This window comes from Plectropomus leopardus, chromosome 8 (genome assembly GCF_026936395.1).
Source record: "Plectropomus leopardus strain MGB_pleo_1.0 chromosome 8, ASM2693639v1, whole genome shotgun sequence".
Taxonomy (NCBI): Eukaryota; Metazoa; Chordata; class Actinopteri; order Perciformes; family Serranidae; genus Plectropomus; species Plectropomus leopardus.
In genome coordinates, this window is record NC_142183.1 from 14631802 (window position 1) to 14651246 (window position 19445).

The following is a 19445-nucleotide window of genomic DNA, read 5'->3' on the forward strand; positions in this document are numbered from 1 at the left end:
CCACCTGTGGCACCAATTGGCTCTGAGCTCATTGGTTGTTTTCTGTTTCATCCAAGAAACCACTGTTTCATGCGATGCCAGACAAATCGGTCAACTCAGTGGAGCGGGCAGTTTCCAAAGTCCAGACAATGTCCTTGTAATGCATATAATCCCCCAAAGTATTATTTATTAGTATGTTAATTAGTTACATATCTGCACCTTCATAATGTTATTTTTTTGTGTCATGGCAGTGCAATGAGCGCTTCAATGCATCGGCTAATGAATACAAGCTTTACTAAGAGTTTGCTCTGTGTTGACATTCCCTTACAGCTCTAAGGACTGTATTCTTCTCATTTATTCATCTTTGCATTTTTTATATTTAAATTGAATTACTCTTGCATTATGTATTTCATGCCATACTGTTTATGTTCATTTTCACTGCATATTATTAATGTCTGTACATGCTCCCCATTTATTTCCTTAATAGCCATGTTCACATCATAGGCATATTATGAAAAACCAACATTAAATGAGCTGCGTGCGTGTGCGTGCGTACACGCGTGCATGCGTGTTGTGGACTGGATTCACCACCACTGGATGCAACTACATCCATAGAGCCAGCACCTGAGGGTTCATTCATTCATCATTACTGAATTTGGTATTCAGCGAACCAACACCCATTTAATGTAAACAATGAATCAATTATCAAAATAGCTTCAGGTTGATAATATAAATGTTTCAGCTCCACACTAATAGAGTGCATTGACACACAGACAAACAAGTGTGCACCATCGCTCCCAGACTCCCATCATAACAGTGATGCATATTTTGCCATCTTATCATTTTTGTTGCCTCTCTCTTTTAAATTGTCCCTGCTGGTGTGTTAACACAGTCAGCATATTTGCAGATATCAGCGATTAATGTCCTGCCATCACACGAAGCTATTCTGGTGAATTTCACATCCACAGGGTTACAGATTACTCAAGCTGCAGCAGATCATCCATCACGGTAAACATGAAACCTTAATTTGATTTCAGCCGCATTCGTGTTTGAACATTATTTTAATATGCTGGATAATTTACATAAATCCAAACCCTGTCATTCAAACCGTGCTCTCGCCCTAAAAAACACGTGACTTCAAGAGGTCCTAAGGCTGAGTCTGTTAGAGTTCATGCCATGCAGCCTCCTAGTTGTGAATGCCTTATCGCACCTTTCACTCTCGATCTTTTTGGGATGTCTCCCCTTTGTAATGTCAAATAAAGACATCAGAGCTAAAAAAATAATTGTAAAAATGTGTTCTTTATTCTGGTTGTCCTTAGCCATATTGGCACAGGACTAACATTACCTGGGGACCTCTGATCATTTGCAATGGTTGCGGCTGTCATCCAGAGTCCTACTCACATGGGACTACTACTAAATACAGACTTTGCTTATCCCGTGTGAATGCACCACATGACACACAGATGTGTGAAGGTAATTAATAATGCTGCAGGGTCAGACAGAGGACAGTATCTGGATGGCATGTGAAAAACAAACAGTCCAACAAAATATCAGGATGTTAAAACAAAACATGCATGACAATATAATGCATTGGCAATGCTGCAGACGTTACAAAGAATGGAATACAATATATTTAGTAAAGATATTTTATTTGTATTATTTTATGTTTTTGGGTTTTTTTTAGTTATGTCCATTATTTGTCCCGATCACCTTTGTTTTTACCTCGTGTGAAAGAGCTGTGTTGCAGCCGCTTGTAAATTCCATCGCATAGGTCAGTAAAAAGTTAAGATGTTTTAACTTTGAACAGCAATGGTATCTGCCCTTACCACTGCCAATATTCTCTGCCAGCCTCAACTAATTTTATTATCCTGCTCTCGTTCAATGAAATGATATCCACATTGTCATCTACCATCCCCCTGTTCCATATGAATGCAGCACAAATCACAAGGTTCCCTGGTAAAACTAGACTGTGTGACTCAGGCTTTTGTTGAACATTTGCTGTGGTAGAGGTACATTTTAATTTAGGTGTGTCAAAACATTTTACACAACAACTAGATAAAAGACAGGTTGCATACATACACTATACAGTGCTAAATGATAGGGACTCAGGCAACATAAATGGCAACCACATGCACACATAAGCTGCAGAGTGTACTGTTGTTCTGGTGTATTTTGAGTTAGACACTGTTTACTGTATAAATTCCACGTTTTCCTCATTGTTCACATATAAAATCTGTGGTTAACAAAAGGCTGGTGCTACTCAAATATCATTATACACTCTTTTCACTTTGATTTAAGTTTATATGTGGTTACTGCCAAATATTTTCCAGATATAACAGAGCTGACAGCATAACAGATCACATTTCTATTGATTTTTGTCACTTATTTAATTTGACTGTGTGTTTGCCTATCTGATATTTTTCCAAATTTAATAGTTTTGTATTTCTGCTGTTTCTCTTTTCCATCCCTCTCTCTCTCTCTACTCCTTCTGCTCATCTCTCGTTCTCCTGCAGTTATTTAAGGAGGAGCTGACCCAAGTGAAGGAGGGCATGAAGCACATCAATGATCTGGCCCACCAGCTGGCTATCTCCGATGTCCATTTGTCGATGGAGAACGCCCGCGCCCTGGAGCATCTCAACAGCAGATGGAAAGTGCTTCAGGTAGAGTTCACTGCTGGGTCTGTGTTGCTTATTTGACAAAGTCAGCAGCAGATTTTCCTGCAGTAGGATTCAAGGGAGACATTAAAGAGTGATTTCGTATATAATGTTTATTAATGCAAGTTAAGGGTTTATGTGACCCCAGGCCTCCAACTGCTTTATAGTTGGTCCTTTATCACTTTTTGAGCTTGTGAAGGGCAACATTGTGTTCAAGGGGATGGATAAAGAACCGTGTGTGTGTGTGTGTGTGTGCATAGCTTCATATCTGCATCAAATAACCAAAGATAAATTCTAAGATAAATGGGCAAAGACTGCCGTCAAACATAAACACAAATTGCAAAATGCACCTTGATATGACAAATAAAGTGTACAAATGTAACATTTCTGTAAATCCAATGTCAGGATTCATTCTGGCCACTCAGCTGATCCCACAATTCCTGGCCAGCCATTTACTTTTATTCATCTCAGTTCAATTAAAGTAACCTGACAAACTTACTTATAGTCTGTAACCCCGCACAGTGAAATGAAATGGAAAAAAGAAAAAATAGAAATGGTGGACAGTCACTTGTTTCAGTAAATAAAGTAAAAATTACTTTTAGTAAAAGGTGTTTAACCACATAATGCAAAGTTATGAGGGGGTTGTGGTTTACAGAGCTGCATCTGAGCTGCTAAAACTGTTTTAAAAATGTCCAAATGTATATTTAGATAAACTTCTGTCCACATCAAATACCATAAGCCTTCACACACACCAATCTCATTATGGATCTCCCTAACAGCTGTTGTTTTTCAGCAGCTCGTCGCTCCTACGATTAGTTGAGCTCGCTATTTTTTTAATGAACGCAGTTAAAGGAGACAGAAAAACATTTACATGTGCTTCATTAGTCATAGAGTATAAAAAATGGTCTGAATATTTCACAGTCAACATGTAGAGTCGCTGTGAAGATCAGGTCTTTGGTATTTTCATGCTTTCTGAATAACAAGTTAAAGTGGAAAACACGACAGAAAGAAATGAATCAAGATTTGAACCCGTGCACTTACATTAAGAGGGCGATTCTTCAATGAATGAAAGGCATGTTCGCTTAAAGCCTTTTACACATGTCAAGGATAAAGTGCCTTGGAGTCACTGAACTGGACCTGCCCTCCCCTTGATGCTGAGCTGAATGTATGGATGCATTATCCAGAGAGCATTACTGTCATTTTACAGAGTGCAACTTTCAGGCTCAGGCTGCATTCACCATCAGCAGCCTGTGTAGTGCTCCTACAAGCACGACAACATCCACTTAAATGAGAACACCCTGTTCCCATTAGATGGCCTCCATGACACCTCCTGCACAGTTTCTCAGTCATGGCCTCATCATCATGATGTTTTAATTGCCGCCACTCCTTGTCTCTGTCTCGATCTCGTCTGATGATTTTCAACGTCACTTCAACAGTTCTTAGAAATTAATTGTCACTCTCCACTTTGCACTTTTTCTGCTCCCTGACTGTTTGTGGCTTTCATGTTTTTCCTCTGGCCCTGAAATAGCCCGCAGTGGCACAGTTCATGAGGAGGACAGAGCAGAACAGATCAGTACAGAATAGTGGTGGGTTTGATTTTTAAGTCAGTTTTTTTCTGCGCTCTGAGTGAAGCAAGTAAAATCTATTCCTTCAACTTAAAGCTGTTCTCCTTCAAGTGAAACCTTTTGGACTGTTTGCAGAAACTAATCACAGCTTGGCAGTCACATGTCGATGCCTTTCTTGGCATCTTGGCTCACGATTCCAATTTGGTCAATACTTTGTCTTTAGTGCTAAGTAGCACAAACTTTGTCAATTATTTTTTAGTTTAGTCTCGGCCTTAGTCCTGTGTCACATGTCTTTGTTAGTTTTTGTCAAATACTTAGCTTCATCCTGTTTTTTTGGTGAAATTTTAGTTGACTTAAAGTCATTTTAGTCCTATCTTACTTAAATGGTACTTTCTTAGTATATTTTTAATAAAGGTTTGGTAAATATTGACATTTTGGCCTTTTTTAGTCATGAGATTATATTGAACATTTCAATATCACCTTGATTATTTCTCCTGAGCTCTCCTCACTGTGCTTATTGTGTGCTGCCAGGGTAGTCCTGATTGGATGCATGCAGCGCTGGAATGTGAAATGCTGCATTAAAAAACAACAGTCTAACATTTTTCTTCCCTTTTTTGTAAACAAAAAAAAAAAAAGATTTTTATATTTAAATGCCCAGACACAGCAAATCAACATAAAAAAACTATCAGCGATGAAAGCCAAATTTTCCTTTGCCTCACATCGCCTGTGTCTCACCACCCAGAGTACAACCAGCTGCCAATCAGCACTTAGATTCTGCATCTGCGTGAGAGGAAATACCCATACCAGCAGGTGATGGTAGTCTATATTGTTCATTTAAAAAGATAAAGCGTAAGACCGTCATAATGCTAATTAGCCAGTATCGACCCAATCGAATGTTGAAAGAACAAAGCAGTGAAGCAGTGCACCAGAGAAAAACGACACACACCATCAGGAAAAGTTTCTGCTACAGAACTCAGTGGCTAAAGAAAAATAATCTGACATTATATGACAAGTTTGTTTCGATCTCACTCTCTCATCTCCTTTGTTTACTTTCCTCACTTCTTGTCCACTGGGCTGAAATGCCAATCAGAGTAAACTCGTTAATCGATCAGCTCTGCTGTCTCCGTCGCCAAGTCAACATGCTGAATCGGCCGAAAAAAACCCTGATACAGATCGACTAGGATCAACAGAGTAGGACACACCGCGAAAAACACTGCGACTGATGCTCACAGACAGACCAACATTGGCCAGTCTTCATCTCGGTGTGTCAGGGCTGCATGTAGACAAAGTCACAGTTTGTTAATGACACTAGTGCCATGTTGTCACTGTCTCATCTCAGTCATAGAAAAAAAAGGATGTGAACTAACATGTTTATTAATAGTTTTTTAATGAATGAAATCAACTCTGGTTAGCATGCTAAAAATTGAGCCAAGATGGTAAACATGGTAAACAATTTATGTGCTTTACATCAATATCTTAATACTGTCAATATTGAATTGTGCAATGCTGATGTTAGCATTTAGCTCAAAGTGCTGCTGTGCCTACGTAAACCCCACACAGCTGCAAGCATAGCGACAGACTCTTACCCCGTGTCCCAGATCCAGCAGGTTTTTAGTATGTAGGGTGTTCACAGAATGAAAGTGAACTCAAACCAGACATCAGGAATGCTAAATATGGTCCATGTCTGTGCACTTGGTGCACACTATTCAACCATGATGCCAGCACAAAGGAAATGGAGGAGCAGCCGCCAGCTAAAAATATTAAAATAAATTGTGGGTGGTGGTGAAGCAGCTCCAAAAAAAAAAAAATCTTGGAAAACAAAAGCTTTGGATCTTAGGAGAAATATGTTGATGACTCCTTTTGAAGTTGAATTGGCAGCAGCTTTCCAAAGTTGCAGCTTGACTGACAGCGGACTCTACACTTATTATCATCTTTTCTGTTCTGTATATATAGATGTCTGTATACAGACTGCTTAAATGTGTGGCGATTAGTATATACTATATACACTACAGAACAGGTGTGTAGTATGGATTTGGGACTCAGTTTGTGTTCTGTTAAAAGGCTCTCCTCCTGCATAAAGTTCTCATATTTATTTCTAGCTGTGATCCATTTTGGGATACTTGTTTGACCAAATGCATCAAGTTCAAGTGCTCTTTGTATGAAAGCCAGTGAGCCACTTCATATCCAACAGATGCAGCTGATCTGCAAGCTTTTTTCGAATGTGTGTGATGGAATCAGCTTGTATATAAATAGAAACATCTGTCAGTCTTATTTCTGTACACATCAGTAACATATCTTCTGCTTATTATAATGTGTCAATGTTTTTCTTTCACTGAGGTCACGACACACAGTGAAGTTTAAATAGTTGTTTAAAGCACTGAGATTTCAATGACACACTTTCAGGAGCCTGAATTATCAAGGAGACATCCTCCACAACTTGGCCCCACAGTTTAGTGTATTTTAGGAAAGGATTGTTGAGTGAGTTATGTAGAAATTTTGACTCATTTTTCTCCACAGTGATGTCCCTTTGCATTGGTGGGGAAAGAGTTGTCATGAAAAAGTTTTACAGAACAATTTCTGCTAAATCTTTGATGTGCTACAGTTGGTGTCCTCTGGTCTTTGATTCACAACGTAAGCCTCTAATCCCCCCGATGATCAACACTATTAAAAAGGCTTTTAGTATCCATAGTCACCAGCAGACAGATAATCATCTCACAGATCTTAAATTGGTCCCAGAGTTTCTGTGATATTAGTAGAGCCCGAGTGACGTGAAGAGACAGGTGTTGCAAAAAGACGAAAAAAAAAAGCCGTCTTTGAGCTGTCTCGCTTGCACCCCGGTCGATCTGCTATCTCTGCTCATTCACGATAATTAATTTCAACGGTATAATGTGAACTGACCTGCTATCTTTCACCGTGAAAGCAAGCAGAATGAAGAAACCTTTTTCTTTGTCTCCCCTCTGTGTCCCATTTCTCTCTTAATTAAAATGATAAATGCTAAATCCCAGCAACATCCTGTGCCCTGTTGATTTTGGCCAGAGAAAATGTATTTCCAAATTTGATTTGCTAATATTTGTCGATCACGGGTAATTCAGTCATTTGTCTTCCTTATGGCAGCCCAAATTGCCTGTACAACAAATAGATTGTACAACGCGGCACAGTTGGCAGTAACATCTCCACGGCACATTGACAGTGCTCTATATTAGTCCCAACCAATTTAAATCACGCTTCAGATTATATTGTTTTATTTTCCAGCGAGGGAGCAATGACGTGTGCATGCTGAGGAATGCCAATTTAGTACATCTAACTTTACACATTACGACTCATTGCCCATGCTTCTTCTTTGAAGTCTGAAGGCCCGTCTCCTTTCGCTTCCTCTCTTCATCTGTCTCTCTACCTCACCGCGAGTGGATTTACCTCCCATTGTTTGAGGACGCGTTTCAAACACCCAGCTGACAGTGATTCATGTGCCAAATCCAATACATTTCAAATAAACCAGGATTAGGCAGACTAAATCCCATTTGGTGGGAAACAGTAACAGTAACTGATGTGAAATGCTTTTACAAACTTAATTTTGTCAACTCTCCGTGGTTATTGACGCAACACATGTGAGGCTTTGCAACTCCCCCCTTCTTCTCGCTCATTTCATCATCTTTTCCCTTTTTTCCATGCTGACATTGCAACCAAGTGCCGTTGTCCTCGTTTCAAGAAAATATATTATTAGGTAATCTCTGTCTTCATTTCCTACCTGCCGCTCTTCAAAGGCTTTCAAAGTCCTTCAAGAGGGGCAGCTGAGGAAAAAGACATAATTTATATTCCGTAGTTAACTAATGGGGGAGAAACAGGTGGTCTGCGTGCATTCCTTTCTTTCTTTTGGGGATTTGTGGTGGAGGGGGATGAACAGCACGATTCCCTTTGATTTAACTATGCATTGGTGTGTGTGTGTGTGTCCTCAGGCTTCCATAGATGAGCGGCTGAAGCAGCTCCAGGATGCTCACAGAGACTTTGGCCCTGGATCGCAGCATTTCCTTTCCAGTAAGTGTCCTCTACTATTTGAAGTTGGTACCTCATGTCGCACCAATCTGTGCCATGCTGTGCCAAGAGTGTGGGAGGGATAAAAAAGAAGTTTACAGTTTTGTTATGATAAAGCTATAAAACACAGCCTGTGTGTTTGCGTGTGTATTTGGGTTAGAGGTGGAGCTGGCAGGCTTTGTTCGTCTGTCTTCATCAGTTCCAGCACGCTGTTGCGGTAAACATCCCCAGCGATGCTCATCAGATCCGTCATTGCTCTCATTTGAGCAGAGATACATATTTGTGAATTCTGTCTCTTCTTTTACCTGCTGCTCTTCAAAGGCTTCAGAGATATAGCAGGAGGGCTGAAGAAAATGTGATTTACTTTACCTAATTTAAACTGATGTGTGTTGCAGCGCTCTCTGTGTGAGTGGTGTGTGTGTGTGTGCCTCCAATGTCCTCACCAAACCTCCATCCAGTTTTACTGCTGTCACGCTGGCTCAGAGATGCCACACTGGGGCTTATATAGCACTGCCCCACTGCCAGCTCAGCCCACTGTACCCTGCAGGAATGTCTGGGTCTGCGTCTGTGATTTTTATGCACTGACATGCATTTATTTATCACACTCTTTGATGTAGCACATATGGAATGATGCAAATGGTTTTATTGTACACAGACATATTCGTACCATGGTGAACTGTAACTGAGTACATTTACTCAAGACTGTACTTAAAGGATGCCAGAGTTTCCCACACACTCATTTATTTGTGGCGGCCTGCCACGATTAAAACATCTGCCACCACTAATAGATTTTCTATTTTTGGGGTTGGACCATTCATTAGGAGCACTGCTGAAAAATATATACCATTCGGTTAATTATAGCACCACGCTGTTGGAGCATAGTGAGACTTAACTTTTCATTCTACTGGGTCAAAATGTTGACATTCAGCAGCTGATCGTCTTATCCATCGATCTGATCAGATCAGCTCTGAAAGATCAGCAGATCAATGATCCACCCCAGTAATCAGTAGTGTTTTTACACAGTGATTACACAATACAGCTGCAGCAAAGTCCCCCCTTTATATACCGTCCATGCATTTTTACACAAAACCAAATGACTGCAGCGTCATGCCGCTCCAGTGTGTGATCATACACTGCATCGCTGCATCCCGCAATCAAATGAAATGACAGGCGTGACGTTTAACACAACAGTATCAGCCTTTAGTATGACATATAATATTTGTGTTGGCAGCTTTTCATAAACAGTAACCATGACATGATGGTCAATCACAATCATTTACATTCTCTGTCATATGGTGGCTGATCCTGACCTCTTCTTAGAGGGAAAAGAGCTCTCGACTTTCACTGTGTTCCCATTTACGGCCACTATTCTTCTTTTTTGTTTCAGCTGCTAGTTGCTACAGCTACTTTTTAAATCTCCCACAGTGGGTCGCACATATAAACATGTTGTCAAAACACCACACCCGTGCAGCCCATGGTCACATCATTCTGGTTTTATGTTTAACACAGACCTCATTTTGGGGCTGTTACTATGTCAGTTCCCGGCTCCTAGGCAAGACCCCTCTGCCCCGGCCAGAACGGCGAGGCCGTATAACAGTGTGAGATTCTCTCCTTGTACAGTAGTATAAATGCGGCTACTAACTGTGCTGAAAAAAAAGGACATTCACATTCACAAATCTGCTAAACCTTCTGAATTTAGGGAGGGGGCACAAAATGATACAAAGGGACACACATACATTTAAAAATTGATGTGTCAGTATTAAAAGGCCTGCACTTGTATAGAGTCGTTCTAGTCTTTCACCCACTCAAAGTGCGTTTTCGCTACCTATCACATTGACACTCATATTCATGTAATGGTGGCCAAGGCCACCATTCAAGGTGCCACCTGTTACTCAGTTAACCATTCACATGCACTCACACACTGATGGCACAGCCTTGAGGAGCAATTTGGGGTTCAGTATCCTGCCCAAGGACACTTCAATAGGTGGAGCCAGGGATTGAACTGCTAAATTTCTGATGAGTGGACAACCTGCTGTACAGCCTGACACAGCCGCTCTGTTAAGAATCTGTCAATATGTCAGTCAAAGCTGACATTTTTTCTGCATAATACTTTCACATTTGTTAAATACATTTTGCTAATAATTCTTTTGCAGCCCTTCAAATGGAAGACCTCAATGGCATTTTTTTAAATTGTGATATTGGCACTTTTACTTAAGTAAAGAATCTAAATAGTTGTCCTGCCTCAGGACTTGCAAATGTCCTTCAGTCTCTGTGCGAGTATTTTTACATATGTTGAGCAACAACATACAAGTCTGCAATGTGCCGTACGGTGATACAATAATGTACAATAACATGGTGTGTGTATGGTTGCGTGTTTGCCACTGTATCAGTGTGTGTCAGTGTGTAAAGTATGTCTCTTGCATCTTCCAGTGCAGTCTGTCGTGTTTGATCCTCTGCTGGACCCCCTGTGGTTCAGTTTAGAGGCCGGTTTAAACGCTGCAGTCACCCTTTCTCACCGAGCGCTCTGCCTCCCGTATTGTATTAGGCCGTGCCAAACAAACCAACACTCTGTGGAAACCTGACACAATAGATGTGTCTCTTTGGCTTTACTGTGCCTGTTGTACACCAGAGTAGCTCTGTTAAGAAGGTCTGTATGGACACGCTGTGTGGACACGCTGTCAGGGACATTGTGCACAATGGGTTTTCATGCGTGACATGCCAATTCTGAAATTGATTTGGTTTCTGTGTGTGTTTGTGCAGGTTCAGTGCAGATACCGTGGGAGCGTGCCATCTCCCCGAACAAAGTGCCCTACTACATCAAGTAAGTGCAACTTCAGGGTCAGTTTCTGCATTGTGGGAATGTATGTACTTTGGCTGGATTCAGGTGGGGGTGTTTTGTAATTTTTATGACAAATGGGTATGACTACCATTTGTCTGTGGAGCACATTGGTTACATTTTTCTTCTCTAAGGTTGAGTTTGACCTTGATTTATTTGTGTTTCCAGTGTACACCAAACTCTTTTGAAACAGACTGTTTATGTTGTTGCTGCCATTTTTCTCAGCCTCCCTTATTTTTTATGTTGTGACATCACAATAGGGTTGAGGGCAGTTCAGAACAGCTTATTCAAATAGTAAAAACCATCACATCAAAAAGTTGGTTTAACGATATGTAGAACCAGCTTTATAGCCAGATATTGCAACTTAATTGTCATAAGTTTCAATGCACCTATGTAATCCCTGCAGTCACTTAAGCACAGTCAATTTACAGTCTCTGAAAGCGCTTGATTTAGCCACTGACATGTTCAGATGATTATGTCTTACTACATTATGGAAAGGATCCATACAAATATATACCTTTTTGTTTAACCAGAAACAGCCCTGATATCTACTGCCAGTACCACTAGACTCCATTTAAGTAAACCATAATTTTATCATCATAAAACACACTTCATTTGAAGTCAACAGAAACAAAATAAAACTAACAAAAACCATTCTGGTTTGTCTTTCCACTTTTCCAACAATCACCAACTCTTTGTTAGGTTGAGATAAACTCCTAATTAACTCTTTCAGATGTGAAAATATACTGGCTCTTTACTGATTAAAATTAATGTTTTTTTAAATAGAGTCTGGTGGTTTTAGTGATGCTGATTTTAAGTCTGTTTCTGGTTAAGCAAAAAGGTCCGTCTCTGCAGGGGTTGTAAGGCAATTAGAATAGCAATCAGAGCCGAACAGTGGTGAAAAAGCACTTTCAGTGGATCTGCGTTAACAGTGTGATATTGCTCCAAGTGGTTACATGGCAGCATGTTTCATTACTGCAGGCTGCAGCCGTCTCACTCAATATTGAACCACTTTCAAAGCTTGTTGACTTCATTAATGACTTAGACACAAAAACATGCAACAATAGGTTCCAGATTTTAAAATACTGATGTTTACTTGTAACTTAACATTTGACATGTCAATCATAACAAAATATTCCTTTGTTACATTTCACCATGCATATATTGATAATTGCCTGCCTGCAAACCTCTGATGGGCTGACATCAGGGAGCGAAGCAGCAGACATACAGTATGTCAGTCAGAGGTGGAGGCATCAATTCAGAGGTCTCGAAGAAAGCTACCAGCTTTATGATTCTCTAATTGCAAAATACAGCCCAAATGTCAGATTTTCAAAGAGCTTTCCATTGCCCAAACATTTGCACAGAGGTAGCAAGTGAAAGCAGATGAATACTGAACGATTCAGGGAAGAGCTCGAATGAGCCACTGTGGGTCCTATTTGCTTGAGCACTCATCTGTTTATCTATTTACCTCATCAATACTATCTCACCTTTAGAGTGCTGCTGGTTTTATCAATGAACCGAGAACGTGTGTGTAGGTTTGTGTTTATGCCTAGAGGATCTTTGTGTGTGCAGGTTTCTAACTGTGCAAGTGTTTGTACAGTTTGTTCCTCCGCAGACTATGAGTATTTATTTTCCTAATCATGTGCAACTGAACCTCGTGAGTCTTGTTTTAGTCTGCTAGTCAATTCTTTAAGGGCTTTATTAGTGTACCAAAGGGTGTGGGAGTAGAACATGAGAAGCACTTCATTGGATACCAATCAATGAGCGCTCTTACAGGTAAAGCGATGAGTGCTGCCTTAAAAGGCCCCTGGGTCCTGGCAGACTTCCAGCTTTGGGGTTCTCATTTATCTCGCTGTGCATGTCCTTTTTTATTGGACCTTATTTTCTGAATGTGCCCAAACACTCTTAGAAATGATGTTGCTAACTAGAAACCTATAGGGTTCTTCAGCTTGTTCCCATAGGTGAATTCTTCTCTGTTCCTGGCAGAACTGTTTTAAAAAGTTCCACCTGAAACAATTTCAGAGGGTTCTGCTGATAACCCAACATAAAGGGTAATACCGAGAACCATCTGTGAAAGTGTTCTACTTAGATCCACATTTGAGAAGTTCTTGTGAGAACCCTATTATAGACAAAATCACAATGTCTGCTTACAATAACTTCCAGGTAGAAAATCACTGTATGTGACATACAAGAAAATGAAACGGCACTGGGCAAACGCTGCCTCAAATGATTAATTTTTAGGAATTTTCACCACTTTACCTTTCTGTCAGACAGCCCTAACTAAAGCTGTTACCTCAAAACAGAATCCATTGACAAGAAGAAGTCATTTAAGAACACGGGAGTCACGGGTCTACCGCTGCTTGATCTGTGAATGTGTAAGGTAAAGCAGGGGAAATATTCTGAATATAGCAGACACTTACACTGAGATTATTTATTTTTGGGTTGGTCTTTAAGGTGGCTGAAATAAATTTGGTGCGGCCCCCATTCACATGCTGGTAGATTTGATTAATCAAAGAGGGAAGCAAACAACAGAAAATAAGCACAGCAGAAATGTCTGATGGATTGAACTACTACAGTTAACTACAAGACCTTAGATGCTACAGTTATGGCTGAAAATGACAACAGAGACAAATTAGTTTGCTGATATTTCCTCAGTGCTCACTGGGATTCAGTCTGTGGTGTAATGGTTCCAGTCCAAACTGTGCATGGGGGTTCTATCCAGAACCTTTCCACCGTCTAAGGGTGCTAATAAAAACCCATTTGGGGATTCTGTCAAAAACCCTTTTATATTCCAAAGGTTTCATCTAGAATCCACCCACTGGGGCTCTAAAAAATAGTAATTTACTACAAACAGTGGAGCTCTCTTTCACTAATAATAGTTTTAGTTCAAAAGGTAAGCCTGGGGCTAAGTGAACCACATCCAGCAGCTTTGGGCTTTATGAGGCTTCTAAAGGGCTGATGTGGTCCAGCGCAAACCAAAACACTCACGTTTCATGATCATGTTTTAAGAGGGTTGAGATTTTGTGAAATAACCACTGCTGCAGTCTACACTATTTCAGTGGTGTAGTCAAACAAAAATTAGCTCCAAATTAGAACCATATACAAAATGCTGTGTACCCCTTAAAAAAATATTTTAAAATTGGCAAACTATTTGGTATTTTTTAGCATGAAATAGTGTTATGTCGTGTTCACACTGGATGCAGAAGCACCGCAAATCACGCTGACTTTCCATGCAGATTGAGCTGTTCACATGAGCCATGGCACACCCGAGCACCCTGGTCGGCTTGCAAACTGCAGTGGTAGTTTCAGTGTGTGGTCTATTTTTTCTGCGAGTGAATCTAGCAGGAAAACAAACTGAAAATGTATGGTAAATGATATCAAGTGTAAAAATAAATATGATCTAAATGATCTGATTATGATAAATGATGAGAAATGATGTAATATGCATCCCATGTTTTCTTTTTTTCAGTTGTGTCTAAACATAGAGGAAGAGAGACACACAGACAGACACACACAGTCACACTTGCAGTTAGAAACACAGCTCTCCATGTGATTAGAACAGAGCATAGGAGTACAGTCACTTGTTAACTTACATGGAGAAATGCGCTTCTGGTGCAAACGACCAGGCAACTGCTGACAGGCGCCTACGTGACAATAATACTAAAAATAATAATAATTTTTTTACACAAATGGTTCTAAAACCTGCACCCCCTTAGGAAGATCCCTTTTTCAACCCTTATGTGAGTGTAGAGCTAGTAAGGGAATAAGAAGGTGGTGTGAATATATGTTTCAGATGCTTTATGAGTGGTGATTTCGAGTCGTGTCCTTGAGTGAAGCCTTTTAAGTTTCTGGCAGTTTATCTCCACCAGAGCAGCAGTGCTACGTAACTTTGATGCCTCAATCTGAGTCATGTTTGACATATGTCTGCAAACCTGAAATCTCTTGTAAACAATGGTCACCCTATCCTGCCCTCTCATTTTTCTCTTTTTTTTCCCACTTACTACCCTCTGATCTCCTTTCTTTTACTGTCTGACTCACCTACCTGTCTCTGCCTCCCTCGTCTCATTTGTACTCACTTTTATACCTTGATCTCTCTGGCCTAAAACTGTGCACCTCCGTTCTTGGCTGCTTCACGAATTCTTCCGTCCTTTGTTTCATTTGTCTGTCTTTCCCCAGCCATCAGGCCCAGACAACGTGCTGGGACCATCCAAAGATGACAGAACTGTACCAAGCACTGGGTGAGTATGGAGACAATTAAGGCACCCTCCAAGTCGTGCTCATTCGCCCAGCACCCCCACTGGGCTGCGGCAGCACCAGCAGCACGGCACCATCGGGGCTCTGCTTTGAAGTCCCTGTCACACAGCTCATTAAGGGCCCTGTATTTCAAACACCTTAGGGACTACATCTCTACTGTCATTAACCTACGAGGCCCAATTTGCCAGCGCTGTGATTGCTTTTTGCTTAGCCTTTAATTAATTGTGATTAAACGACATCATGTGTTTTACTTTTAATCTGATCTGACACGGAGAGCTTTCAAGGGAGATAGGCGTGCTGTCGCATGCACCCGCTCAGCTAGAGACACACGCATGTGCACATACACACATACAACATATACGCCACTAATGACTTCTGCAATGGTGTGATAACCAGGAGGAGAGATAGTGATGGTGTCTAATTCCTCGATGGCAGGGTGGAGTGGTGCAGGATGGGTTTGTTTTCCTTCATCTTTTCATTTACTCTAATCTCTCTCTATCTCTCTCTCTCCTTCCATTAGCGGATCTGAACAACATCAAGTTCTCAGCATACAGAACGGCCATGAAGCTACGGCGAGTTCAGAAGGCTCTGAGATGTACGTACAGTATTTCATTGACGATATTTCTTGCCTGCAACGCTGGAATGGCTGGTTAAGTGATAGACTGTTATCCTGCACCATCAGTAATCCGTTATGACAAGCTCTCTTGGGGAATGAGATATAACGATTAGCTGTGGCACATTTCTTTATTCAGTTGTCGAAGGGATCATCGCTCCTTTCTGCAGTGTAGTTGAAAATATTCTCTCCATTACCATTGGCTTTAAAAAGCAGAAATCAAAAGTATTGATGAACTCAAGAGCCACTAGAAACCACTCAACCGCCGGATTCCTCTCTGATTTTCATCACGGCCTGGATCGTTGGCGTACTTTAGGTAATTAGAGCTATTAATTGGTCCATTTGACTTACAAAAGAGAAGGCAATTAGTTTTTGCCGCATGGTTGAATGTGTGCCCTTCAGGGTCACAGCACTTGTTGTATCCTACATGGGCCACACACTCATTTTCTGCCCATTTTTATGCCTCTGCGCTGGCAACAGCATGGGTAGAGGCATTATTCATTTGGCTGGCGTGTATCAGCTTTCCAACCACTTTGGATTAAACCACACCCACTTCCACATAATGGGCCCTGGCTACCGGCTGTCAAGGCCAGATGATTGGCTGCCAGCTTACTTCTCCAAGTATACCAAAGATACTTCATTAAAAAAATCTGAACCGTCTCTGGTATTACTCACTATAGCGGGCAGAAAGTTGGGGGCTGGATTAAAGAGGCGTCCTATAGCTGGGTCCCCTGTGAAACGGGAGTTTGAGTTCATCATAAACTTTGAACGCCACCCTTGCTTAAAAAAACACTGAGAAAAACTCCACCCTCTCTTCTCTCTCCTCAGAGACAGGAAGTTGGGTTTCAATGCCCTCTGCCTCCTTTATGTATCTGTGTGTGTTGTTTACATGTGTATTCCTCCCCAGTGTTTATCTGTTTTTCACAGTCACTGGCTTAGTTTGCTAGGCATAATTTAATACATTACTCATTACCTGTTACTCTTATCACACAGAGCTGGTTGAAAATTAGAAAAGTTTCACATTAACCACCCATGTCACTATTCTCCAAGCTACTGTAGCTGTTCTGTTTTGAGTAGACAGTCCTTCAGTAGCTCAAATACTGCCATTGTAAACCTGAGTCTAAAATCTGATACCTGAGCACTCCCTGCCAGATTTGCGAACGTTATGGCTTTGTAGTTTCCGAGTTGTGGAAAGTGAGTCCGAGGGAGTGCAGGTTGGGCTAGCTAGCAAACAGCAGGCACTGTGGCAAGTGACCCTGGCTAGCAGGAGGCTGGCAACCAATCATTGAGCCTGGTCACCAAAAAAAAACCCCAAAACACTTAATGCCTTTTTATTAAATTCCTCCAAAATCTGAGCCAGAATATGTTGTATGTTTCTGCAAATCATACATATGATGTAGTTTAGATAACATGTATATGAGCTTAGTTTTGAGAGGCTGAGGGGATGGCAGATGGTGTTACACCAAGGCAAGACAACAAAAGAGGACATTTTTTAAGAAAGTTTGGGAAATTTCCTAATTTGTTTTTGGCAACAAAACTGGGTATGTTAAGACAAAACATAATCCTTTTTTAACCATGACCAAATGTTTTTTTTTGGTACCTAAACCTAACCATATGTTAACTAACACTGCATTGTCACAACAAGTTGAACATTTTAATGTAAAGAAATTTTCTACAGATCTGCTACAACTGAAACATACAAATGTAGCATATTAATGTTTTTAAAATGCCAACATTAATTCTGTCAATTAAAGACTAAAGTCTTTCAATATATATTGTGAGTCTGGACAGACATGGATTTGAATTCCCACATAACTGTTTGGTGGACGCGTACAACTGGGAGGAAGTAATTCTGGTTTTAACTACTAATTCTTCAGATGCTTCTCTTTGTGATGATTTGTGTTATTTTAACATCCTTTGCTCTCTCGGTTTTTTCGCTACCTCAGACTTGGCCTTTCATTCTCTGTCTTCATGCTCTCAACACCTTATTCTCATATATCTTCAATCACCTGCGGTGCTCCATCTCCCACTGACTCCAGATGAACAACTATTTGCCGCTGCAAGTGGCCAATTTCGCACTTTTCCTTCCTCATGTTCACCTCTTTCCTTCTCTTGCAACCTTCCTCCAACCTTCTCTCCATTATGTATCCCGAGCTGCTGTAATAAAAACTCAGCATGCTCAGACCACTGTGAAAAACCTTTTTCAATGACTCTTCCTCTTTCTTTCTCTGGCCCGCTCTCTTATCTCATCCTACTAGTTGATATCGTTACAGAATTTAATTGCCAGGCTGCCTTGATAACAGAACTCTCGCTCTTTCTCTCTGCACACTTTGTGAATGATTGAGCAGTGCTGCACAAGAGCCCATAGGAAATACATTTTTAGGTGATTCCCTCACAACCCTGAGAATACTCCTGTTATCTCCTCTCTCTGCTCTAGCTCATTATCGTGCTATCCAATTATACCTGGCAACCACGGACACCCTTTTAGCTCCACTCCTAGGGATAGGCCATCAAATTAGTTTAGAAGAGCGAAATCAAATTTGTGTCACTGCTCTTGAAACATCTGGTAGGGCTTAAGTGGGCAAAAAGGGTGAATAAGCACTGTGCTATCGCCTGTGCTTTCGTTTGCTGAGGTGACGATGATGGTCCTTCTCTGTGTGTTTGTGTGTGTGTGTGTGTGTGTGTGTGTGTGTGTGTGTGTGTGTGTGTTCGACAGTGAATGTGCAGTCATGCATGCATGAACATGGGTGTTCCAGCTCCAGTTTGCATATATGAAAGCCTGTGTATGTGATTTTTAAATGATGGTCATTGGTGGAATATGACTTACAATGCAATACTCAAGTACTATACCTAAGTACAATTACAAAGTACTTTACTGCAGTATTTTCAGTGTATGCGACTTTATACTTCTCATCCATCACATTTCAGACAGAAATATTGTACTTTTTACTCCAAAACATTTGTCTGAATGCTTTGGTCACTTTGCAAGTTTAGATTATCAAATAAAATCTAAATCAACTAATACATTCTTATAGCAGTATATAAAATGAAACTAGCCTCACTTTTACCAGCTGAAACATTAAAGTGATGAACATGCTAATACATAACATTTCTAATCCAATTATGTAATAAAAGTTGTTGCCATGTTGGGCCATTGAGTACTTATACTTTTGATACTTTAAGTATATTATGACGCTGATACTTTTGTACTTTTACCAAGGTAAGATATTGAATGCAACACTTTTTTTAGTTTTACAAACAGAGAATTGCTACACTGTTGTGCTGCAAATTTAACTTAAGTAAATAATCTGAAAACTTCTTCCACCACTGCACATTGTCAGATAGCTCGTGTTTACACTTTGTATTAACATGCATCCTGGGTGATCGGAGCATAAGTGGACAGCTCTAAGTACCATTGTCAATCACCCACTTGTTTCACAGTGCATCTTGAAATCTGATCGATAAGACCACATTCTTAGGTGGATGCATACAACCACTTTCTTTCAGCAGTGTGT

The 19445-nt window shown here is 40.6% G+C and overlaps 1 protein-coding gene across 4 annotated transcripts in view; it reads left to right on the forward strand.

The window, feature by feature from the left end:
* drp2 (dystrophin related protein 2) overlaps nucleotides 1-19445 on the forward strand; it is a 214657-nt gene that overhangs the window by 153474 nt on the left and 41738 nt on the right. For all 4 annotated transcript variants that reach the window (XM_088080931.1, XM_088080933.1, XM_088080932.1 and 1 more), the window contains 5 exons: nucleotides 2493-2639; nucleotides 8152-8230; nucleotides 10988-11048; nucleotides 15240-15301; nucleotides 15838-15912. In XM_088080931.1, coding sequence (XP_087937057.1) covers nucleotides 2493-2639; nucleotides 8152-8230; nucleotides 10988-11048; nucleotides 15240-15301; nucleotides 15838-15912 — 424 coding nt within the window. The remainder of the gene's footprint in view (nucleotides 1-2492; nucleotides 2640-8151; nucleotides 8231-10987; nucleotides 11049-15239; nucleotides 15302-15837; nucleotides 15913-19445) is intronic.